The sequence below is a fragment of the Cataglyphis hispanica genome, chromosome 17 (genome assembly GCF_021464435.1).
Source record: "Cataglyphis hispanica isolate Lineage 1 chromosome 17, ULB_Chis1_1.0, whole genome shotgun sequence".
NCBI lineage: Eukaryota > Metazoa > Arthropoda > Insecta > Hymenoptera > Formicidae > Cataglyphis > Cataglyphis hispanica.
Genome location: NC_065970.1, coordinates 4,316,160 through 4,343,292, shown reverse-complemented (window position 1 = coordinate 4,343,292; position 27,133 = coordinate 4,316,160). Strand labels below are relative to the sequence as shown.

The following is a 27,133-nucleotide window of genomic DNA, read 5'->3' as shown; positions in this document are numbered from 1 at the left end:
CTTCTCCTTCGCCACGATATTAAGTTTAGCTACTTCGGCCTGATGCGGGCAGTGTGTCAAGATCACTCGATCCGCTGTTGATATCGATCTCTCTGTGTACCTTCCTGTTCCTCTCCGTTTATTTTCTCGTTTTGCCGAGTGAAAGAGGGAGAGAGAGAGAGAGAGAGAGAGAAAGGGGCACCAAGTGTCGCTCGCAAAGTGCTGGCAGATTCGCGTGTAGGAGGAGCTGAATCCGAAAATCGAAGAGAGACGAGAGGGTTACTTGGAGTGTCGTTCGAGAGTTGCACGGTAGGCTGATATAGGCTGTTCCGTACCTGCCTTTCATCTTTCAAAGCGACGGATCGATCCTTTGAAGGATGCTGGAGTAGTTCGCCGACCGAGTGACGATAGGTGGTTGTTTGAGATTTTCAAAGAGTGCTGAACTGACTTTCTTTTTGGGGAACAAGATTCGCGAAAGTAGATGATTGTTATAGTGAATAAAAGGGGAATATACATGTTAACCTTTCGCGCGGTACATTCTGAGAATGGCATTGTTTGATGCGTGCATGCTTGCCTAACTTTGAATATATAAGATCCTTGGAATTCGTTCCACCATCTATTATTCGATCTATTTTATGAAAAAAAAAAAAATCTGTCTTTTAAAAAATAATTTATGTATATAAATTGAAATAAGAGTGTTTTTGTAAAATATTAATTTTTATTACGAAAAATATTAATATCCTTTTTTTTCGATGGTATAGTTTTTACATTCAATGGTTTTTCTCTTACTATATTATAATGTTATATCAAAGGACCTCTTTTTTATATAAAAAAAAACACGAGATCTCATATATGTATATTAAAAGTTTCCCGAATCACAATTTTGCTTCCTATTTCTTTGACTTTAATTTTCAATTTAATATCATAATAAATCAATTTTTAATATATTGTTAATTTTCTTTTTTAATATATTGTTTAATATATTTATTTTAATATATTTAATATATTTAATATATTTTTAATATATTAATATAATATATTTGAGAGTCAGATCAACTTCTTTCGATATTTATTGAGTTAAAATTTCGTTCTTATTTTGATATATGAATCTTTTTTTTTTAATCTCTTAATATTACTAAAAATATATAATATTTTATATAACATAATCTCTGTGTTTTGATTTCACATTATAAACTCTTATTGCAATTTTCGATTAAATAATTAATATAAAAACTTAATATATTCAAATATATATTATTGATAAAAAAAGATATTTTGTTTTCTCCATCGTTTTCTCCATAATGTTATTTTCTTCCTCTTTTTTTTCTTTTTCTGTCTTTCTTTGCGTGTGCATTTTCTCAGTTCTTGACGTTTTTAATTCCTTTAACATGCTATGTAACATGTTATCATGATTATTTTGTTTTTCTACAAGATATATAATTTTTCTACAATTTTTGCAAAAAATTTTTTATAATTTCTTCAAAAAAATTTATAATTTTCAATTTATTTATTTATATATTTGATTTATTAAAACCAGATAAAACGACTAAAGATTGCTAATAATCTTTTTCATTCTAATATTAAAAACCTTAAAATTAAATAAGAAATCCATTGTGATAATTTTACACAGAATATTAACGCAATTAAAATTTGTTGACAATTTTTGTTGGGTCTGAACAGAATTTTGTACGACTTTATTAAAAAAGCTTTTAAGTAAAAAAATTAACCATTTATTACCTACTTGAAGGGCGAACTTAATCTCCCATATAAATTAAATCTATCGAAATTCTTCAGAATTCATAAATGTTGGAAATATCAAAAATATGAGCGACATTTTGATTCGGATGAAGAGATTAGGGAATTCTACTAACGCAAGCCAAGTAAGTCACAATGCTCGACCGAAGTGGAAATCCTTCGTTTGATTGCAGGAGGATGCAGCCACGGATGACAGTGGCTCTGGCCACGGTTTGGTTCACGGTGGCGGGTCTGGTAGGAGGAACGGTCGCCCTCCGTCTCTCCAACGATCAATACTTCCCCGCGTCCCCGCATCGCTACGCTGAGCTTCAACGAGACCAGACTCGAGACTGGAGGGTTCACGACAGACCGGTCGAGGATCAACCGCTCGACCTTTGGATCGGCTCGCGAAGGTCAATTTCCGCGGAGGGTATGTTAGACTTTGTAGCATTACGTCCCGCTGTGAGTGGAATAAAGCACTATATATATCGTTTAATTCAAGCAGCTTATAAATTTTGCATGTTAAAATTGTCATTTTGAGGATGTTTCAGAAGGAGCTTATTATTAGGATATAAATCCTTTTATTTATATCTCTTCTTCGAAAAAATGTGTAATAATATTACTTTTAAACATTAATTTTATTTTATCAAAATAATCTATTTGCTTATGTTTTTTTACTTCGTTATTTAAAAAAATATTGAAGCAAGTTTTCATTTTTATATAATAATTCTATTTTATTAATATTTTGTTTCTTTATCCTTAAATATTTTTCTTGAAAATAATATTTCTCTGCAATATATATTATCACTCTCAATTAATATTTAAATATTGATTATTTAAATTATGAAATTTTGATAATTTATGAAATTGTCATTTTGAGGATATTTTGAAAGGAGCTTATTATTAGAATATATACCTTTTATCTCTTTTTCCTCTTTTGTACGATTAAATATGCGAAAAAAATGTGTAATAATGTTATTTTTAAACATTAATTTAATTTTATCAAAATAATCAATTTTCTTATGTTTTTTGCCTCGTTATTTTAAGGAAATATCGAAGCAAAAATTTTCATTTTTATAAAGTAATGTTATTTTATTAATATTTTGTTTCTTTATCCTTAAATATTTTTCTTAAAAATAATATTTCTCTGTAATATATCTTGTCACTCTCAATTAATATTTAAATTATGAAATATATTTTTATTAGCCTTTCAATTGGCACATGTCGAATAGAGAAATATGCTTTGAATATTTTATTATTTATTATTATATTGAGTGTTGTACTTGGCACTTTCGTTTCTACTTACTAAATAGATATATATAGTGCTCTACTTCAACTAGCTTCCGTTACGTCAGCGATTTAATTCTGTCGAGTCGTTTAATGGAGACAAAATATACGCGTCGCGTCGAAGCTTGATCTAACCGATAGAAGTCCGCTTGCCTCCTTTTTCCTGGCTTTCCTGGATTAATTAAGATTTTCTTAGTCATTATCTTTCTGCAATTTCAATAATGAACAAATACCGTCTACGATTATTAAAAGTTTTAACAAAGTTAAAAGCACAAATTTTTAACATGCCTTTAATCCGAAATATTTAATAATATTATTATTTAATATTTTTGTAATATGATGATAAAACTCGATATGCATTTTTCTGCTCGCATTTTATAAGTCGGAAATATGTGTCAAAAATATATTTTTATTAACGTATATTACATTGTTAATTTTAGAGAGAAATGTAGTTTTCAAAATAAAAAAAAATATTTAAAAAGAAGAGCAAGTAAAATATGCGATTAATTAAAAAATAAACATGATATATTTAAAAATAAGTAATAATTATTTTCTGTTCCGCGTTGCTAGTATGAAAAAGAGCACCATAAAGATTATTTAGGAGAATAATGGAAAATTTATATCTTTTGAGTAACACACATGCACACATGTTTACACACACAATTTTACATTGTAACGGCACGCAAGAATTTCGGAGCCATAAATTGACGTCAGCATTACTCACGTCGCTATAGCATGCAACTACATTAGTTCTAACCAAGCATAAAATCGTTATTAAATATCTTTTGAAGAATCCCTCATCCATATATTAAATCGAAATTACCTTTATTGAAATTTTTTGAGTGTTCATAAAAATAGTTAATCTTTCCGAGTAATATCCTATTTTTTGTGTCATAAATTTGTGTCATAAATTTTAGAATGATTTAAATTTAAACTTTTTTCAATGTAATAATTTCATATTGCGGCAACCGAAAACATAATTTAATTAAGAATAATATAATTAAGTAATAATAATAAATAATAATAATTTATGAATTTATTGAATTATATCCATTATATAAAAAAATCTCTTTGGGTACGTGTATGTAAAATTTTTTCTTATAAATGAATATATAATAAATACATCATAAACAACTAAAAGGATAATATATGTATATTAATAATTATTTAAATATATATTTACAAACATATAGTTTATTAAAAAAATGAAAATATATTATGCTTATCTATTTTGACGTAAGCAATTATATTGGGTTGACAAGAAAGTAATTTCGGTTTTTTAGTGTGAAATAAAACTCAATTTTTTCTATACAAAAAATGAACTTTAATCATTCATTGTGTGCGATACATTTAACCTTTTTGCAATCTCTCGCACAGTTATATGACGATTCGATTCAATTATGGCTTTCATTTTGTCATCATCAACTTCAGAAGGTCGACCAGAACGTTGGTCATCTTTAAGTGAAAAATATCCGGAACGAAATTTTTTAAACCAATTCTGACACGTGCGTTCTGTTAAGCAATCAACACCATAAACATTCTGGTCGACCTTCTAAAGTTGATGATGACAAAAGGAAAATCATAATTGAATCGAATCGTCATTTAACTATGCGAAAGATTGTAAAAAGGTTAAATGTATCACAGAACAATTAATTAAAGTTCATTTTTTGTTTAGAAAAAATTGAGTTTTATTTCATATTAAAAAACCGAAATTACTTTCTTGCCAACCCAATATTTTCGAGATATTTCATTCAAACAAAATTCTCACAATTATATTTTTTAGAATTAAAAGCTCTACGTCATAATGCCAAGTTTGCTAAGCAAGATTTTTCGCTTGAGAAGCCACTGAAGGACATTGTCTCATCAAAGCAAGTCTACTCCCTTTCAAGCTGGCAGAGGCGGTTGCCAAATATCACTACCACGGAATTCGCGGCCGACAAAGTCGATTACGGTTACGAGATGCCGGAGACGCTTTCGCGCGAAGCGATGGTACCTCGTTCAGATCCCTTGGACGACCCCTTTGTGGCCGATGACACGTTCCAGGATCAAGGCCCGGGCTCAATGGAAATATACAAGCTGGACCTGTCCAAAGAGAAGGCTCTACTTACCGCAATCACGCCCCCCAATTTATCATCAAGAAACAAAAGCAAAGCTCCGAAGAAAATGATGGGTCACTTGAATTTAAAGACGGAAATCAAGTCGACAACAATAGATCCGAGGGTTCATCATAGGCAATCAAACTTTTTCGAAGAGCAACGAACCGAGATACCTTTGGTCAACAGAGACGCCTTCGACGTTGGCGGTGTGCCGGAGCTACAGGTTGGATGCGAGGGTCTAGAAGCGTCGCCATCGTCCCACAAGGCAAAAAGATCGATAGATACATCCGACAAGGAGGAGAAGGGGATGGTACCGGCGTCCGTACTACTGGACGTAATGCCAATATCCCTCGATCTCGACTATAATCTGTCATACGATGAAGAAAACTACGAAGAGATGGACGAGCTGTTCAAGTTGAAGAAATTAGAAACCGTTACAAAGGGGAACAAGCCGAACAGGGGCGACATGGACGCTAGCCATCTGAATTCCGATCATCTAGACGAATCCAGGCGACCGGAGAAGTTACCGATTCGAGGGGATTTGGGTAAATCCATTCCACAAAATTTCCGCGAACTTGTAATCGATCGGGAAAAGTCACAAAAATTGACAGATCTCGAAATTAAGAGGGGAATTAAAGCGAAGCGGGCGCTGGTTTCATCGAACGATGCTATCAGGAATCGGGGGTTACTGTGGCTCGCCCAGGCCGAGAGATTTGAGGACAAGAAGGGCAAGCGAAAACGTGCGAGGCGGTCGGCCAATTGGGGCTTCGGCGAGAACGAAGGTGTCGTATCCAGCGACGAATTACATACCGTGAATGAGCGTCGCAGGCAGCACGAGATGCGATACCATCAAGACGTATCCAAACGACGTGACCAGCATCATGGAATAAATCCAGATGTCGATAGTATCAGACGGGAGTACGAGAAATTACTCGAACAGAAACGAAGGGAAGAGGAAGAGCGACTACGACGAATGCAACAGGGTGATCGAAATACGCTGAGCAGATGGGAGGAGGAAGAGAAGAAGGGACGAAATGCGAAAGACGCAATACCATAAGTATCGTAGCAGGATGGATCATACCTCGACACCTCGCATGGATGACGAGGAGACGCGACGACGACAGATGGAGGAGAGACAGAGACAGGAAATAGAGCGAAATCGAACGCAAGAGATGGCCAGACGAAAAGAGGAAGAGCGGAAGAGGCTTAGGGAAGAGGAGGAACAAAGACGACGATTGCAGGAAGAAGAAGAAACGAGGAAAAGACCGCATAATAACAAATGGAACGAGGAAAATGCGAGGAGATCGGAATCTAAAACACCTGTAAGCAACGAAAAGAGAAGACAAAGGCTTCACAATGAAGAGATAAGGAGGAGGGAGGAAGAACGACAAAGACAGTTGCAGAAAGAAGAACAGTATAGATCGCAGCAAGAAGCGCAAAGAAGAAAGGAAGAAGAAGAAAGACGACGTCAAGAAGATCGCGCGAGGAATCTTTCCGAAGACGATAGAAGACGACTGGAGGAACGTCGCAGAGAATGGTTGGAGAAAAAGAGACAGCGGGAAGAGGACGAGACAAGGCGACAGCAGCCACCATCAAACTTGATGCGCATGGGACATCGTACCGGCCATCCGAACGATATCAGACAACGTGATCAAGATGAAGAAAGACGCATGCGGGAAGAGGAGAGACAACGGGAGCAGAAGCTGCGGGAATATATCGCGCGAAATCAACCGATCAACGTCACTCCTGTCGATCGCAAATCGGAGGAAAAGAGAGCGCGCTATGGACCCGAAGAAAGCAGAGATCCGCGGATAAACGCGAGCAGAAACGACGAAGAATATCGCGCGAGAGAGCAACGTAGGAGGCAGGAGGAAGAGCGAAAGTTGCAGGATTATATCAGGAGGAACCAGCCGGTGAGCGTGCCTTCGAGAAGCAATCAATCGAGCGTAACGGATCGTAACTGGTTCGAAGAGCGGAGGTTGATCGAGGAAGCTAGGCGTCGCAATCCCGACAGGTATCCCGATTCAGGAGCGAAAAGGCACCATGGCCCATCGGCTCCTACGTTCAATATCGATCGGCATGAAGAAGTAAGACAGAGACAGCGGCAGGAAACGGAGAAAGTTGGAAGATAGACGACAGAGGTACGAGGCGGAAGAGCGACGGAAGGATCCTATCGCCAGACGACAGCGAGAGGAGGAGGAGAGACGACTGCGAGAGGAAGCGAGAAGACGAGAGGAGGAGGCGAGAAAGGCGCAATCCAGAAGATACGAGGAGGATAGGAAGCGACTGGAGGCACTGAAGTTGCAGGCCGAAAGGAGGAGACAGGAGATGCTGAAAGAACGGTCCAGAAACGAAGCTGCTGGAAGAACTAGACAGCCGGAAGCCACGAGGCCGACCTACTATCAGGACCCTCGTCTTTTGGAGCACAGAAGACGGCAGGATAGTCAACCGATTCCGACCAATTTGGTACAAAACGAAGAGGCCAGGAGGGCGGCAGCGGAACGAGAGAAGCAAAGGCTGATGGAGGCTGAAAGACGACGACAGGATGATAGCAGGTACGTAAGAATCCTTTTGGACACGATATTCTGTATAGAAAACATTTCCACCTGGCCCTAGTGAACTTTATTTTTTTTGTTTTTCCTTTGTTGGAGAGTAATATTATCACGATGGAATTGTGAGTATAAGTCTTTGATACTTAAATTTTAATAAAATTTTTTTAGTAAAATTAAGGTATATATAAATTTATAAATAGAATTTTAAAATATAAAATCCTTCATATAAAAAAATACAAATTAATTAACACGATTAAACTTCTTGTATATCTCTACGTGTTTTTATTTGATTATATTAATATTTGTAATTATGTTTTGCTAGTTTAAGTTATATTTGTCTCAAAATAAAAAGACGATTAACCCAGTTAGTCGCAATATCCAATAGATACACATTATAATATTAAGATTGCTGCATAAATATATAAAAACAAATTAAAATAAAAATTGTTTAAAAATAGAAATTTATTTTTGTCATATTTTGTCATTTATTTTAAGCCATATTACTAATTTTGGTTTTTTTTTATCCATCCTAATACTTTGAATAAAGAATATTACGTCTAAAGGAGAGTTAAAATCGCGTTTTCTTTGATCAAATTTAATACTTTAATAATCTTATTAAATTTAATAATTTTCGCTTGCGCAATCTGAGGTATGTCTCCAATCGCGTAAAATCTAAAATGGCAACAACGGCTTAATACGTCGAATTCCGAGCGACTTCAATTAATACCTCAAGTGTATGATCGGGGGGGCGAGAGAATTTACTCATTCGGACCGCTCGATAAACGCGACCCTATTTCTACCTGCCGCAGAATGAGGGAGCACAGACCGAAGGAGACCGACCAGTGGAGACGGCAGGAACTAGTCAGACTCAACTCCCTACCGGTGAGCGCAAGGATAATTGTAGTCCCTCCCGGTTCCTCGTCGCCCGTCTCGCCAGTGGTGATATCGAGGACCGGCTTCGACAACGAGATCGATTTCACGGTGAGTCCTTCCCATTTGTTCCTTCCAAAAGCACTTTACTTCGATCGCGCGAAACTCGATCCGGCCGACCTCGCCGGGAGCCGCTTTGTTTACCGGCAACGAATCCGATCTCGTGGTCACCACCGATTGTCTCGCGCTACCGAATCGAAGCGTGCTTCATTAAACTATAGAGCAAGTTGCGGTGGATTCCGTGCCCCTTCGACAAGTCCTCTCTCATCACGCTTTGTCCCGCTTAATTGACCGAGCGCTGAGCAACGTCGTTTCTCTCTTCGGCAATATTTTTTTCTCGGCAATATTCTCGCCGAAAATGACAATATAATTGAAAAAGAAGTGACATCACGTGACATGCGTTAAATAATAGTAAAATAATTTGCGACTTGTTTCGTCCTTCACCCACATCTGTTGAAAGTTTTTTAAATATATATCTAGAGATTTTTATACGGGGTGAGTTTTTTTAATCTTAAGGCAAATATTTCGAAAACATACAAATTTACAAAAAAAAATTTCAAAGAAAAATTGTATGATCTAGAAAGGGACAATGGTGACCTTGCTTTGACCTTGAAACGTCTATTTTGTAAAATTGCATATTTTCGAAATTATTGCCCGTTAAGATTCGAAAGACTTACCCTGTATATTTATCAATTATATTTATTGAAATAAAATTTAAAGAATTTTAATTTGATAAACTGTTTTCAGGGAATTAATCCACATCGCGAGGGCATACAAGCGCCAAAGTTCCCTGTCCCTCCGACTTCGCGGCCGCCCCCAAAGTCTCCCGGACCATGTGTCTGGGCAATTGTTCAATGTTGTTCGCCTAATAACAATCGTCTCGTAAAGTGTTTCGAATCGATGGGCTGCCCCGGGGTTAATTGGGATCCTGAACCGTGCAGGGCTGCCATCGCGAATGCCGCCAGAGCAGAAGTCATGAAGTTCTATGCCAACGCGTCAAATCAATAATTTATTGGTAATAAGATTCGCCCTTCGAGAGAGAAATGCCAATTAGGTAGAGAAAAGGGGAGAAGATAGGGAGAAAAGCCTCTCTTCGAAATTAACACAAGATCGAATAGAAAGTTTCGAGTTACCGCGAATCAATTTGTGTGTGTGACTTCTATCTGCTCTGTACAAATATTTGTGTTACTGGATGTAAGAGCTGAGTAAGTAGACTTAGATGTTTGTGGAACGAAAAATCTTGATATTGTTACTCGTCGCGATATCAGCGATAGTTTTTAGTAAGGATTAAACAAGATTAAGCTGAAAATTGCATAAAAGCGATAAATTCTCTTTTGTAATAGGAATAAATATTTCATATAAACAATTATAAGAGAAATATATATATATATATATATTACAATATTTTTACGACATAAAATTTTAATAAAAATATGAGAACATTAAATTGAATTAAATAAAACTTGTTAAAACGTATACTAATAATAGAATCAATTATAAATTATAAATTATATTTTTTATATTTAACTATAAAATATAAATATAAAGGCGCTGAAAAATATTCGTAAATATTAAAGCGTGGAAATACATTCTACATAAATATAAAATGAAAATTTAAATGTTAACCAGTATCAATCTTTCATTATACACCCAGTAACACAATTATTTATAATTGTCAAATATCTACAATTTTTCTTTTCTGCATGAGAAAAATAAATATTCATAAAAGATATTTCGAAGAAAGTTAAGCACTTAAGGGCGAAGAGAAGTCAAATAAATCTCTTTATCTATCTTTGACATATTGAGTCATTAACATTAATATAACGAAGATTTTATGCAATAACATGTATTGTATATTATTGAGTAAAAACAGTTATTTTATTACAATAATTAAATTTTATTATTATTAAAAACTGTATTTTTCTATCCGCTTATTTGATTGATAGTGCACATTAGATAGACATTTATACATATCGTGTTTATATAGTCTTAGAGACATTTAAAAACGTTTCAATTTTTAAAATGTAACAAGCAGTATTTATCTTAAATAACACTAGAAATCGATAACATGTTAAATTAATAGTCAATTAGTCTGTAATATTGATCGATAGCCAACATCGTGCCTAGCAAAATTACGTATAGCTGTAAAAAAAAAAATGAAAGAAAGAAAACATGAGCATCTCGTTTATAAACTTGTTTGCATGCGCGAACATAGCGTACAAAAGCAAGCGTGCGCTTAATTATTGTAAATTTTTTTGTACGTAGCCGAGAGGCAAAGGCGTTATATTTTTGCAGCTTTTCCACATGTGATATAGAAGGTAGGCTCTAGTACGCTGTAATCAGACAAATATTTATGTAATGTATTCAGAGAGAAAGCAATAAAGTTATCTGGACCTGTATAATCCGCAATATCTGTCTGTTTTTTTTTTTCCTCGCACGCGACGATCAAACATCGTTACGGATGCAAAATTTGATCAGCTCGCAGCGACATTGACATGTTTCCATGCCCTTTCGCATCGTAAAAAACATAAAATACAGAAAAATTGCACGAGTGCGTAATATTTTTAATTCTTTCAAAATTCCTATCGGCTTCTATCCAATACTTAATGCTGTGACAAAGATTGCATAAAATATTGCGTAATATTGATATAAAATTGAAAAGTTAAATTTGACATCTTGAAATATTATATTTTGCGACGAGCATAATTTATTTTATAGCTTAAATTAAATTTCTAAAAATTAATGTTGGAAGAAACGAGATATTTCAAATTTCCATTTATTTAATTTAGAATTTAAAATAATTTAGTTTCTATTTTAACAAAAATTGTAATTTCAGCTTTATAGCTGATATTTTATATTTTAATTTTATTATAATATTAAAAAAGAGAATATCATAAGAATTAGCGATAAATTTTTGCTAAAGAAAACTCATACTAATTTCTCGAAGAGTAATTAAAATATTTCTGCTAATAGCGAGATAGCGAGTAAATAAAAATTAGAAAATTTTAATTTAAAAATGTATGACATTTAGAATACGAGAGGAAGAAAGAAAGAGAGAAAAAAATTTTTCGCTAATTATGACAGATAATGTGCGATGATGAGCTCTTCCAGCCATATAATATTATTATAATTTTATTATAATTTATTAATATTGTTATATTAATATTATATTATATTAATATTATATAATATTAATTATTAATATTGTTATAATTTATCTACACATTTTTGTATATCTTTCTTTTGATTTCTTTTGCTCTCGGCGTTTTATCTACTGCGTCCGATAACGAAGCTATTCACCATTTAAGAGCCTGTGAAACGTTTCCCGCGTTCAATCAGTCGTATTGTGAATCTAAAGGTGCCACCTCGCATCGCATCTCGACACGTGGTAAGGCAAAAGCAAATACTACGTAGTCGACTATTGACGCGAGCAACCACTTTGGATAATGCATTACGTGTCGCTCTAGTTGCAATCGTCAACGCATTCGGTACAGAATTACTTGGACGAAAATTGAAAACGTCACTTTACATGCGGATGTTTCTCAAACAATTTTATTACATAATCATTTTCCCTTATCATCAATATCGCCATTAATGATCAAAATCTGCATCAAATTATACGCTGCGATAATTTTCGTTAATCGATATAGCAATTATATCCTTTAATTGTATATTTCTTTAAATAAAAATGCATGCAAGTATTAACTAAATATTTTATTTCGTGCAGATAAAAATACTGTAATAGCTTGCATTTGAGAACTCGCGTTCCATCAATCGACACGCGCACTTCTGTTAGCACTCGTTCGCGAATTATGCTAATCATGGGTGGCGCATCTAATCGCTTAACAACGCGGTCAAGGTAAACGGGTATTGTTCCCGTGTTTAGTTTTTTTTTTTTTTTCATATATTACACTTTCTTCATCGGTATTCAAGCGATATAAACGTTAACATCGTATGACATATAATTCGCAAACGTAAATACCATAGTAAGTAATAGTGCAAAACCCACTCTTTCTTATAATCTAATATGTTGTGTGTTTATTGTATATCATATTATAAAAAATAATTTTTAACAATTTAAAGTAGCCACTATTTTTTCTTAACAAGAAATAATTTTCGTAGCAATCTTATCTTTCTGTATCCTTCACACGCGCAATATGTGAATATTTTTAACGCTATCAATCGTATATAAAGTGATATAAATTAAAAATTTTTAATAATTAATACTCAATAAAAATATAGAAATAAAAAAAACAGATATGAATTGTCATCGCGAATCAATAACTGAAATCAATATCTTTACAAGGAATAAACATAAAAGTTAAATATAGAATTATATTATTTATTATTTTAGATATATTATTTATTATTATTTTATTATTTTATTTTACAGTTGTATTATTTATATCAAATATAATAAAAATATGAGAGTGAATCGAGAATAAAGCATTTCCGCGATGTATAATAATATATTGCAAACTTGTTCTTTGATGTATAGCAGATCATCCTGCAAGACAAAGATAGAGAGACATATCTTCTGTCCGAAGTTTCTTCGCGCATAGACATAAACCCCGATAACAGACTGTCGACAGCGTGTCGACGACAGGTGCACATCCAGCACTCTCAAAGATCACCCCCAAGGCTATTGTCTTCCCTGCCTACATCTATCTCGATACGCATCCAAGATGCACTTTCCTCCCTCCCTCCCTCCCTCCCACCCCCAAACTGCCCTATCCTTATATATTTTCGCCTCCCCCTTTGTCTTCGATGCTCGCTTTGCTTTTTGCGGAGCGCAAGAGCACGCGCGAGATAATGCAATTCAAAAGACTATAATGCGATTCGCGACGTTTCCATTAAAGACACATCGAGTCTTCGTACGGAGGATTTACGATGTCTTTAATTCACAAAAGATCTCTTTTGATATTAATACGATGCCTTTGATGTCGCATCACTGCATGAGATATAATTACGCGGTGTTTAATAAGGGCATCCTGTCGCATTAATTTTTGTAAAATAATGTATCATAAATTGAAATTTTATATATATATATATATATATATATATATATATATATATATATATATTTTGGTAGATATTTATCCATAGAATAGTTTGTACTTTTTTAAAATTACAAGCTGTTTTCTCAGAGACTATTAAAAATAGCAACAAAATTTTCCAGGTTTGTTGGTATTTTTATGAGTAACAAACTGCTGCTAAATTTTCATCAATTTTATTGAACAAAATTGTTTTTTCATTTTCTTATTTTTTTTTAATTGATTTTTCTTAGACTATCATATTAAATATAAAATATTAAGTTCTTAATAAACTTAAATTAAGCGAAAAAGTTTATTATATAAAATAATATTATATTATGTAAAATAACGCTGCGATTGAGAAACACTGATTACTAATTGAGCAAAATTAAGCAAAAAAAAAAATTCGAACGGACACAACAGTATCTTTCCATTAAAGGCGTGGAAAAGCTCTCCATTTCCTTTTCTCTTGCATTACATTTCTCATTTTCTTGTCTCAACTTTGCAAACACGAGCGAGCGTGTAGCCTGTCGTCGCTCCGATGCATCCACGAGCAAATAGATAACTCGCGCAATGGGGAGGTGTGCGCACCTAAAGTGACAAACGGTCCACCACAACACGTGCCATCTTTGTGTCGGTAGGTTGCTTTTGTTGAAACGCGCTTGTATTGTTCCCTTCCGAAAGAATCCATCTAACGCGTCGAGTTTTGTACACAGTTTTCTTCGTTCGCGATTGACATTTCGGATTGCGCATTGTCCTCAAAATTGATCCGAATTAAGCCACTTCTTTAGTGAAAATTATTGAAGTTCTCTTCCTGTGTCTATATATTAATTTAAAGAAAAAAAAAACAGTATTATAAATAATTTTCGTGACGAATTTCAATAAAAAATTCGATGTATGTGTTTAATATGATAGAATCTAATCTTTATATAATTATCTAGATAAATAAATATGTATATTAATATACATATACATGCAGTTATAAACATATATCTTTTTTATATAAAATGCAAAAAATTTAATTTAATTTTAATTTATTTATCTAATATGTAATTTGTTAATAAGGTGTTAATCTGATCTCGATTAATATGTCGTGTCATTTATTCTGACAAATGCATTTATTATTGTACTCACGAGATGCATTATCAGAGACGTGCATCATTTTTCTCAACCTTTTCATTTGTAAAATATGAACAAAATCGAATAGCGAGCATCGCCAGAAAGCGTTCCGGATTCTTTCATATGTAAAACTGCGCTTGGAATCCATGCATTATTGTTCGCGAATGTGAGCATCTGTGGCTATTCACGCGAATCGAGGATTTCGACATATTTTATTGTTTCTGGTTTGTTTTTGTATAACAAGGCTGTTTGTATTTTCACAACACACAATATGTGTGTATATATATTTACATATTTTATTTTATTTTATTTTATTAATCCTTACTCAAATTTTGTAAAAAAAATTCCATAAAAATTTCCTGATTTTACAAATATTTTTGTTCAAAATTGCTGTTTAATGTAAATATTTTAAAGATTTTTTGCTGCAGTTTCCTAAAAATGTTTTTTTTTTTTATTATATGCGCTTTCTAATGCTTTTTACACAAAAGAAAAACACAAAATCACTTAGATTCAAGTGCTAAATTTACAAATGTAATGGAAAAAAAATCTGAATAGCTTTTGTTAAGATAAAAATTTTTGACTTGAATAATTCGTTTTTATTGCCAAAAATTAAAATAGAGAATATTAATTGTATATTCAATATTTTGTTAAAACATTGTATAAATAAAAGCAGATATAAATTTTAAACACATAATTCACAATTTGGCAGATTGCAAACTTATTACGGAAAGACTCTTTTAAAGAAATCCCCGATGACTCTCAATAAAATTCCATGATTTTTCCAGGTACAAAAAACTTTCCTGAAAATTCCAGGTTTTCCAGGAAAGAATAGACACTCTGATTATTAATCCTTCAAATTATCTAATCGTTGGATCTACTTACTTTGAACATGGTTTTTAACAACTTATGCGCAAAATGAAGGTGAAAACGGAAACAGCGCTGAAGTGGAAACGCGACTGAACTGCAATCCGGGGATGCAACAATGTCGGGAGTGTGCAGAATCGAGAGGGCAAGCACTCTCAGGCGGTATCGAGGTGTGTGTGTGCCTCTCCTACACGTTGCAAATACGCAACGAGCAAATAACGGCAGGTAACAGTACGACGAGACGGCGACCGCCGTCGTCGCGGAGGAAGAGGAAAATAAGGGTGGAAGAGCAAATATACATAGCGTGCGGTCTCTCCCGCACCCCTGCTCCTCCTGCGATTCAATTCCGTCTCTACACGCGGAGACATTCCTTGCTATTGCTTTCCCTGGAAATAACGTCGATAAGGCGCGACCACCCGATATTCGCGTATCGAAATTCCGATCGTTCAACGTCACTCCACTTCCAACTAGCTCGATCGACAGGCGAACGTTCCCCCGATCGTTTTGCGTGCGTGGCAGCGGGTTTCCGGTCCGCGGCGTTCCTTCCTTTGATCGCGATCTTGAGTGTGAGGCGTGTATATCAAGAGTCGCCGCCGGAAATAGGCGAGGCGAACGATTTTCCTCGCGAAAAAGCGAGGAAAATTATTGTTCTTAAGAGCGCACAGCGTAATCTAAAATCTCGCTTTAGCGAGAGAGAAAGAGAGAGATATCGATTCACGGCAAGAGTATCCTAAGTGCGGAAAGAGAGGGCAAATATATATTTTAATAATCCTCGGCTGTAATTTATATCTGAGAGAGGTACATGGGAAATTATAATATTTTATAATTATATTTATTTATATTATTTATATTATTATATTATTTTTATTATTTATTTATTTTATAATTAGATTTATGATATGCAAGATAATCTTATTTTAAATTTCTCTTTCAAGATTGTCCGATTATAAAAAGCTTGTAATTTTTTTACAAACATAATCACAAAACTCGTAATGACATGCAAAGCTCAGAAGTAGAAATTAATAATGAAAAAAAAAATAAATAATGCTTTTAAATAGGAACACTCGACATAAGAGCTTGTCTCGGTCTTTTTAATAAAAACTCACAACAATACAAACACTTTTCTGTTTATTTTTCCTCTTGTCTCGATCTTTTAAAAAAATGAAAGAAGAAAATATTTAAGAAAGTCATTCTAATCTCTTAAATGTCCTCCTGTGAGTTGGATATATTTTTACACTTCTTTTGATAAACAATTATGCAACATTCTTGTTTGCTAATGACACATTGCAAGCATTACGAGAAATATTTGATTTCTTCCGGGTATACATTTCCTCTTTGGTTATTTATTTACGCTTTTAGGATTGCTTAATAATAAAATAAAACAGACTCACCACCATCACTCCGCTGCGCGATGCCCCTCTTGTCCCCTTTTCCCATATTTTCTTCTCCCGCTGCTCCCTTTAGGATGAGATGCTCGTTCCTTGGGTCCCACCTGAAACCCAATTGCAAAAAATATTTCGTTATTTGACTCGTTCTTCGTCTACGTAAAATGAGTATGTATGTACATCTCGCTATTTGTGGTGGTGACACTGTGGTCCTCTTTTATTGCCCCATGTAAACACGGTACCTATTTTCCTCACTGATGTACATATAAAGTCCGTCGCAAAAGTGAGATACCGACTGCGCGATATGAAATTGCGATGGTTTTGCGATTGCGAAAAAACACCCTGCGAGTGCACGTGTTCACTCTGAATATGGAGATCGATTGTGCTTTTTCAATTTGATATAGTTTGTGGATGAATAAAATAACATCCAGTGGAACATGAATATAGTATGTGATATTTATATATATATATATATATATATATATATATATATATATATATACACTTGTATACTTAATAGTTATAATTATTAAATATTATGCATCGCATATAATCTAATGTTACATAATATTACAATTTAGTTTAATTAGGTCAGTGATTTTACGAATCTTCATCTATATTTAGATTAATAATTTTACAAATTGCTCTCCATACTTTCCGATAAGTATTAATTTATATTAATATATATTAATATATTAATATAATTTTCTATATTAATATATATTACGCAAAAAAATTAAAGCGCCACTTTTTTCCTTCTATAAGAAAAGGCAATTTTTAAATGACTGTAACTTCGTCGCATATAACCGGATTGAGATCAATAAAAAAACAGTTACAAAACTTGAGGTTTCTAGTTTTAGTATCTTTTAGTTGAGTTCAATTTTTTTTATTTGCTACAAAATTACATTATGAGAAAGCGACGTCCATCGATTGATCAAATTTTTCAAAAGTTTGTCCACGAGTGTGGAAGAAAAAGAAAATTATAGCATAATTTCGTTAACTGGATTTTAAAAAGCGGAGTTTTTACCTTTAGTTTGCCTTTTTTTAATGAATGTCCTACGATTTTTTTTCGCCGAGTTATTCATTATTGAAATAAAAACAATCTTGGTTCATAATTCATAATTCATAATTAATGAAAAAATTATCGCGCAATGATTATTAAAAAGAGCAATTTAAAGAAAAAAGTCAGCACTTTTAAATTGCTTCGCCCTTTTTCGCACGAATAATTGGGATACTTTTTATTTAAATATTGTAGAGTTCATGAAAAATATTAGCTTTTTCTCATTAACTTGCATTGATTTAAATAAAAAAGAATAAAAATGCAATTTTTACTTGATTTTAAAATAACAATTATATTTTTTCCCATGGATTGATTGAAAAAGCAAGATGGTCCAAAAGAGGACCAAAACGTACGTTTTTTGTGATTGCTCCATCACTTAGTAAATCAATGTAATTTAATTACAATAAAACATATGTGCACAAATTACCGAGCTGGCCCTTGATTGCCTTTTGTCTTCTTCGACTAAAAGATTTTGAAACTAAAAATTTCAAACTTTGTAACGCTTTTTTATTGATCTCAATCCATTATATGCGATGAAGTTGCAGCCACTTGAAAATTATCTTTTCTCTAGAAGTAGCCCTTTAATTTTTTTGCGTAGTGTATTAATATAATCTTCTAATAATTGCTATCATATGCATATAATAAATTTATGTATATAAAATATTGTTATGAACAATAACAACAAGAATGTGCTATTATTATATATAATATATTATTATTATACATAAAATAATATAAAAATATGTTTAATAGAAAACAGAGATTACCAGTACTATTTTTAGTATATATTATATTTAATGTATATCACACATTAATATTTTATTACTTTTTATTACTAAAGACCGAAATTTTCTAAAGCGTGGATTTATAAGAAAGATCAATTTTATGATTTATTACATCATGATTTATTATATCAAATAAATAAATTAACTAGAAGAAGCATTTCCTGCGATATTCTCGTGACATTAAAAGTACTTGTGATAAGCTGCTCTTTGATAAAATTATTGTCATCTTTGATCCCAAATACGCTTATTGTTCGGCATAATCTCGCAGCGCATGGTGATACAGGGAAAGCCAATGTCGCATTTCAGGGAATGAAGATTTATCGCGCGTCATTAAACGCGTCCTTATCAGTTTTTCCCAAGAAGAGTTTTATCGCCGCGGACAGAACTCAAAATACGAATGCGTAACGATTATAGTTATCCTTCATCGTCGGCCTGATTTATCCGCCACGCTGTTTATCCCGCACGAACGCAGCAACCATCACTATGAAAAAAAAAAGGGATAAGCCTTTGAAGGATCAGGCTCTCTCGTAAAAATATGATACGAGCAACTATACGGTTTCAAGCCCACGCAAACGTGATACCTACTCGCGAGCGAGATATTACACGTCGGCGAGTAGAGGAGGAGTGAAAGGATAAGAAGAGAGGAGCCCCGTTTTCGCATTTTTGTATCTCGCGAACCTTTGTGTCGTCATCTCCTCCTCTTCCAAGCCGGATCGGATTCACGCACGTATCGCCGCGAAGCGATGCACCAATGCTGCGCATTGGCATGCACCTGTAAACGGAATCAAGCCGTCCAAGCGATACTTTGTTAACGATGTTTATATATTTATTGAAAAATTCATAACGTATAATATAAATTGTAACGAGGCGAATTAAGAGGATATTGTAATTTTTTATCATCCGAAATACACAGAGCCCTCATCAGTCCGCCGAGATAAAATTAGCGTGATTTTTTTTTTTTTCAGTAATTAAAAACACCGGCGAACAGTGGTACGGAATATCTCTCTGTTCGGTAAGAAAATTCTCGCGTATCGCTAACACATGCAACGTCCACCGTATCATGCTGGTCACGTGCTATCGGCGAGGAGAACGACTCTGTTAATAAAACAAAACGGCGACGCGTGATTCCATTTTTCCTGCAACGCGAGCCATAACTCTGCGAATGCGGAAGAAAGCAAGATGGAAAAGATCAGCGTTGAAACGTGAATTCTACTCGGTTTCTTATATTTCCCTTGCTTTTCAACCATAAATCATTTATATATGTACGAGCTAAAGTGAGGGTCAAACATTTTGTGATCGCGCTTCCTTTATTATTCTTCAGTTACGTATATGGCATATGTAATATACAACAGAAATATTGTTTGTCTCTAAAAGTATATATATATATATATATATATATATATATATATATATATATATGCAATTATTATTATATTCATTATTATTATTATTATTATCATGATTATATATGTATTATAATAATCAGTATTATATACGTATTATAATAATATATTCTTCTGAATGTATAATTTAACAGTAGATTTTTATTCTAATAAAATATTTATATATATATATATATATATATATATATATATATATAAAATAATATTATTAATAATATTAATAATATTATTCATATAAATATAGTTATAATAATATATAATAATAATAATAATAATAATAATGATGATAATAATAATAATAATAATAATAATAATAATAATAATATTAATATTATTAATAATAATAATAATATTAATAATAATAATAATAATAATAATAATAATAATAATAAATAATAATAACAATAATAATAATATGATTTCGAGAAGAAAATGCGTAAAGTTACAATTAATTGTGCTAGTTTTGTTTACTCTTCTCTAAATATGATTTCGCGTAATTAGAATAGAAATTGAAGGATAAATACTATTGCAATATAGTGATGCGACCATCCCAAGTTTCGGGCCACTAGGGAAACGAGCACTGATAGGGCCCAGCGCGCTCGCATGCTAAACGATCGAGGATATAGCGGTGCCATTGCGACTGAAAGTTTCGCAACGCTATTACGGCGCTTCGGAACGAATAAGTTTACGCTCGCAGGTCGCAGGATTTCAATTTCGCGAGTCGAAAACTTATTGGAACACTATCGTCCGCCCTCGCTCGTAACGAACTGCATTGAGCCAAAAGTTGACTACGTATTACATGCGATGAATAATCGTGATAACAAACATGGAATAATATTTAGATGGAAAAAGAGAGAGTGAGAAGGAAAAATCACTTCTAATGATTTCATAAATTTTTACGATTTTTTTTTCTATTATTAAAAAAATAAGGAAAGCGCACATTACGCTATCAATTCAAAAAAATGTCTTCTTTTATTAATTTATAATGCACTTTCAAATATTCTATTTTCTTACTTAAATTTTCTTCTACACATTTTTTTACTGATTTTTATTTTTTATCTTGACCTTATATTTTACTTTTTTCTATTTGAAAGCTCTTGACTAAAATTTATATATGAGAGAATTCTACGAAAATTAAAGTACGTTTTTATATTTCAATATCCTCTTCAAAGCTAAAACGCAGTTTTCCTCTATGCATATTCCGCAGGAGAAAAAAAAAATATTTCTCTCTAAATTATATTTGCTTACATTATACTTGATATTAATTTTTCATCAAATTTTGTTTCTACGAGGAAGCTAAAAACTTTTTTTTTACTAGTTCTTCGTTTTCCTATATTTTTCAGAGAGTTACGTAGTTCGTAGAATAAAAAGGAATATCGAATCGGGAGTTCTCATTCAAAATATTCACCTTTCCAACAGTCACGAGTAAGCACACTCAGCCTGATGTCGTATACGAGAGAGATTTAACGATTGGAATGCATAATAAAAAGAAAGCATGCAAAAGGACTTATTTTTATCATTGGTGGTTTCACCGATGCACATATTTCTTCCATTCGCTGCAGTAGCTAGTTTTAAAAAAAAAAAAATTTTTTTGAACGTAGAAAGATCCATCGTACATTTAGCTATCACGAAAATCCCCCTAAATAGTAAATCGTCAGATCAAGTCCAATATTTTTATGCGTAGACAGTTATTGTAAGTCAATTAAAAGGTTGTACATATATATTATAATCGTCAAAATATTTATTGATTATAAATTGTCTAACGTGCAATTTGTGGAACTTTTACGATAAATAATTCATTTTTATTGGGAGAAAAAGAGATAGAAAAAAATATCTCATTTTTATTAATTCATTTTATAATTCAGTTACTATCGAACTTTAATATATTAACAAAAAAATTAAGAGCACGAAAGAAATTGAATTTCGCTGATTCCTCGATCAATCGAATGTATCGTAAAAATATCCAGACCTCAGCGAGCTTATCAAAAAGTAGCTGTATAGGCTCCATAACCGTGATCTAAGTTCTTCTACCTTCTCGATTTATCCCCGCGAAGAGGATTTTCCAATCCTACTTGCCATAATCTCACCCCTGCCGCGTTCGTAGCGCGCTGATAAGGAATCGGAGACGGGAGACTGACTCTACGAAGGCTCTCGATACCTCCGTGAATGGTATCAACGGGGGTGAGGAGGGAGGGGAGGAGGGGAGGCTTCATTAAACTGGTCGTCCGATCGAGGAGCGGGACGATGACGTAATCGCGGGATGAAATCCTCGCTACAGAGACCCCTACGATGCGTACATCCTAGAAAAGGTAGGCCAGGAACCGCGATCTCGAGAGAGAGGATGCGGGATCGTTGCTATCGGGAATTTCGCAATTTCCGGCTGAATCCGACAATTTCCTCTCGGCGACGCGTTCGTCGCACGCGGCGCGAAGCTTTTCGCACGATCGACCGAACAGTTGGTCTAATTTACGTTACGATCGCGAACTAGAATTGAAGAGCCAAATTCCGAAGACGGAACGAATCAGGGGAAAGCACCCAAGGAGAAATGTAACATTCATCGTACTTTGGAGTTATTGACTGTAGGATTGCCGATTTGCCTCGATAACCATCGAGACTTGATCGATTTATTTTTCGTCTCAAGGGTTTTCTTCTTCTGGTTTGTGTTGTGTGAGAAAAATCACAAATTAATCAATATATGCAGTAATCAGTGTAAAATGATTTATATATATATAGTAAAAAAATATTTTAGAATTTATTATAAAAAATAAAATAATTATTAATTACAATACACAGATCAAATAATTATTAATTACATCTACATACCTACATTAATTACATCTATAATCTACACCAATCAAATTTCTCAAGTTCTATAAAAACTTAAATTTTATAAGAAGGCTTTTTGAATGAGGCATTTTTTGTCTTCCTACTAATGTTTGCTCCATAAGTTGAATAGATTTATTTAGAAAAATATATGAATTAATTAATACATGCAGTAATCAGTGTGAAACGATATTTATATAATAAAAAAATATTTTAAAACTTATTATGAAAAATAAAATAATCATTAATTACAATACACAGATCAAATAATTATTAATTAAGTCTACATTAATTATATTTCTCAAGTTCCATAAGAATTTAAATTTTATAGGAACGAGAAATATTTTTTCATCTTCCCACTAATATTTGCGCGAATTAAATACATTTATTCGTAATTGCTACGAGCAAGATTGTTATCATGGAAACGAGGGATTAATATTGTCCGACGAACGAAAGACGCGATTGTCGACATCTTATAATTGGAAAATTAATTGGATTTTTTTGAAATTAATTTTCGCGGAATTATCGAGAATCTTGTGCATTCGTGATATAATGCGGATTCGATTGACTTAACGACCGTGCCGATAAATCAAGGAAGACTTGAGCCCCGAGTGCGTCGCTGAGCCAAACTTGATAATACTGGGCCACCTTGCGAGGATCAATAAATCGTGAAATTTATGCTGATCTCCTTCAACCCTTTCGCTCTTCAGCGCGGAAACTCTCTCTCTTTCTCTCTCTCTCTCTCTCTTTCTCGGCCTGATATGTAGAACTATGGAAGGATCGCAGTTAAACGTTAAGGGTTGTAAACAGAATTCGCCAGAATTCCGTACCGCCATTTCTGCAAGCTCGTAATAAATATCGCAATATCGGTTATTCTTATGCAAAACGCTCGCCGCCATTGTCCCGTTACATCGCATTACGCTCTTTTGCATAAATCATGAAACACAATCATTCTATCTCAAAGCGAATTGCTTGTCGTCAAATGTGATATTAATATATATATAAAATATAATATAATATTATATATATATATATATATATATATATATATATATATATATAATGCGTACATACAAATATGCATTTTTTCTATACCTCTCACTATAAATTCCATGCATTTTTGCGATGCTCTTCACGAATTTGTGAACAGGACGCATAAAAAATTGATAACTAAATTTATTTGCAATTTTTTATTTCCAATTTTGCATATATCATATGTAAATATCTGTACAAAATGTAAAATTATTATAAAATTATTATAAAATTATTAGATGTATTATATATATTGTATTATATTTTTTAATTTTGTCATATATCTCTCGAATATATGTGTGACATTTTATCCGCGAGAATTTTAGCCTCGTCTTTCAACTTTCATAAATGACGGTTAAATGATGATTAAGCATCGATTAATGTCACGCGAAACAAAGACATATAATCAATTAATTATTTTTATTGCCTCTTTTTTTTATATTAGTTTTTATATCTTATATACAATATCATTCTTGTTCCAAGGAAATCTTAATTTGATCAACCCGGATAAAAATCTTGCCGTCCGTTTTAGCGAATCGCGGAAAGTAAATATTTTCGATTCGCAAGAATTTATTGTGCCTCGAGCTTATCGAGGAAAATATTCCTTTCACTGCTCGCTTCTTTATTCATACTAGAAAGTTAAAATTAACTAAGAGCAGTCCTTCAAACTTTTATTCTTTCCTCTTCTTCATTGTTTCCTTGTTCGATGCAGACTTTTTCTCTATCCTGGCAATTGTTTCATCTTAATATTGCCTGCGATTTCTTTCATTCTTTATTACGTTCTTATTATGTCTTCATTAATTTTTAAATGACATTTTATGAATTATATACAAATGAATTATATACAATTCTTTTCCATTAACGACTGATTACTATTCAAGCTGTTAATTATAAAAGTTTCTATAGATTTCAAATTTCTTTCAATATCTCATTAATATAAAATTTACATTGATCTCATTTTACATTGATTTCAAGGCAATTAAGAAATACTTCAAAGTTGATATTAGTATTTAAACAAAAAATAATTATTCTATGATTAATAAAATAAAATTGTAAAATGTCCTAACCCTTATTTTCTTTATACTTCATATTTATTTATATGTTGAACAAAAAACTTTGCTAATTTCCGACTCTCTAAACTGACTCCGTTTTCTTTTGGATTTTTTTTTTTTTTTTTTGTATGTAGCCTAAATAATTTTACATCAGTACGAGTGTGACTGTCAAATTTTTCATTTCTTCAGCAACGCTCGAAACTAATATATTTCACAGGCTTAAGATTTTCCGAAAATTTATATATAACATGTTTCGATAAGTAGCAATCGGAATTCAAACCATCCACTCACCTTTATCTTCCGTTGCGATTCGTCAAGGGCATGTCGTCGAGAGCTCCTAACTTCCGTCACAGCACGACTAGCAGTTCGCCACTCTCGATCCAGTCTTTCCTCGGCGATTATGCGTGCCGAGAAGAGGGTAATATCGCACCTTCCTCCTCCCTTCCTCTCGGATGATGCGCGATTGATAATGTTGCACCTGTACTTATTCGTTCATCGCGACCCTCTCTCTCTCTCTCTCTCGCCCTTTTCTTCTCTCTATTTTCACTCGCTCATTATCGCGCGTTAAAACCGGAATCGGCTTTCTTCCTGATCGAATGGACCGTCCTATCAAATGTACATATCTGTTGCCATCTTAGATTTTGCGTCCCGCAGGATGTCCAGACGTGAACGGTTCTCGGGACCGACCGGCACCGACTGAAACTCCTGTCAAACGGCAACCCGGAGGATCATCGTGCTCCTGCGCCCGCGATCATGAACGAACGACGCGACATTGAGCGCCCTCTGATAGTGATATTTCAAAAACGAACCAGAGGTGACACTAGATAACGCAGATATTTCGTGTCGAATTTTATGTTCTTATCAACATTGAATAACTCTTGCTGATATTTAATAAATTTTTATGTTACATCATAGTACTGACTGTGATATACAATTGTAAGTTAATTAATTTTAAATAATTACAATTAATCGACATTGAATTATTTTTACAAATATTAATGCCACATAAATTTTTAATGTATCATGTCATTGTTATTAATAATTTTAATTTGATATATCTCTATTATTTTTTATATTTATCAAGAACTGTATTTATCTCAAATAAAACTCAAAACTTTTTTGTAACATTTATTTAAAAATTAATTAAATTGTATTTATATATATATATATATATATATATATATATATATATATATATAGCAGAATAATGTAAATTGGATTTACCAGAAATTCCAGAGTTCAATATTTTATAAAATTGTTTGCCCGAAAATTTCTATTTTACTAACTAGTGATACAATTACTTAAAAACTTATCGATATAAAGTAAATGTTAGAAACATGTGCATGCTCGCAAGTCAATAAATGGCAGTTGATAAATTGGGTAAATTAAATTAGATTAAATGATAGGAAGATTGAAAAATATTGATAAGAGTTAATATTTGAGAAAAATCATATATCAATAGCAAATGTCTGAAGCAAATATTGCACAAAGAAATTTTGTACATTACTAATTTATCAACAACAAATAACGATAAGATAGCTAATTAAAAACAATTGTATGATATTTAGAGCTATCATTTAGTAAATTATATAAAATTATAGATTTAACAATTTACAAAAAAAGTAATTGAAAAAAAATTGTAATTTATAAAAGAAATATATAAGGAAAGATTATATTGTTAATATATTTCATAAAAAGACACGTAATTATGTATAATTTAATTAATATAATTATTTTTGCTTTTCTTATATTTTTATATAATTTAATTTAATTATTTTATTTTATAATAATTATATATTAAATTTTATTTCATTTAATTTTCTATTAAATTTAATTAAAAATTAATAATTAAAATTTATATGTAATTTAACAATTATATTTGTTCTTGAACATTTATCTTATTTTTATGTTTATTAAGAAGAAAAAAATGTGTTAGTAAACATTTTCAAAAGATTATTTTATACATACAGCGATCGAGTTTAATAAAAATGTTACGACG

General features: G+C 32.7%; 2 protein-coding genes across 2 annotated transcripts in view; one reads left to right on the top strand and one right to left on the bottom strand.

Moving 5' to 3' along the window:
* LOC126855958 (trichohyalin-like) overlaps positions 1 to 10,987 on the top strand; it is a 107,871-nt gene extending 96,884 nt beyond the window's left edge. The window contains 6 exon segments of the mRNA XM_050604078.1: positions 1,908 to 2,143; positions 4,784 to 6,113; positions 6,115 to 7,203; positions 7,205 to 7,651; positions 8,458 to 8,629; positions 9,326 to 10,987. Coding sequence (XP_050460035.1) covers positions 1,908 to 2,143; positions 4,784 to 6,113; positions 6,115 to 7,203; positions 7,205 to 7,651; positions 8,458 to 8,629; positions 9,326 to 9,586 — 3,535 coding nt within the window. The 3' untranslated portion in view covers positions 9,587 to 10,987.
* The window catches only part of LOC126856011 (uncharacterized), a 103,629-nt gene extending 77,628 nt beyond the window's left edge, over positions 1 to 26,001 (bottom strand). Inside the window, exons 1-2 of the mRNA XM_050604168.1 lie at positions 25,426 to 26,001; positions 16,986 to 17,086 (exon numbers count right to left, since the gene is read on the bottom strand). Of these exons, the coding sequence (XP_050460125.1) occupies positions 16,986 to 17,031 (46 nt within the window). The 5' untranslated portion in view covers positions 17,032 to 17,086; positions 25,426 to 26,001. The remainder of the gene's footprint in view (positions 1 to 16,985; positions 17,087 to 25,425) is intronic.
* Positions 26,002 to 27,133: the final 1,132 nt, after the last annotated feature.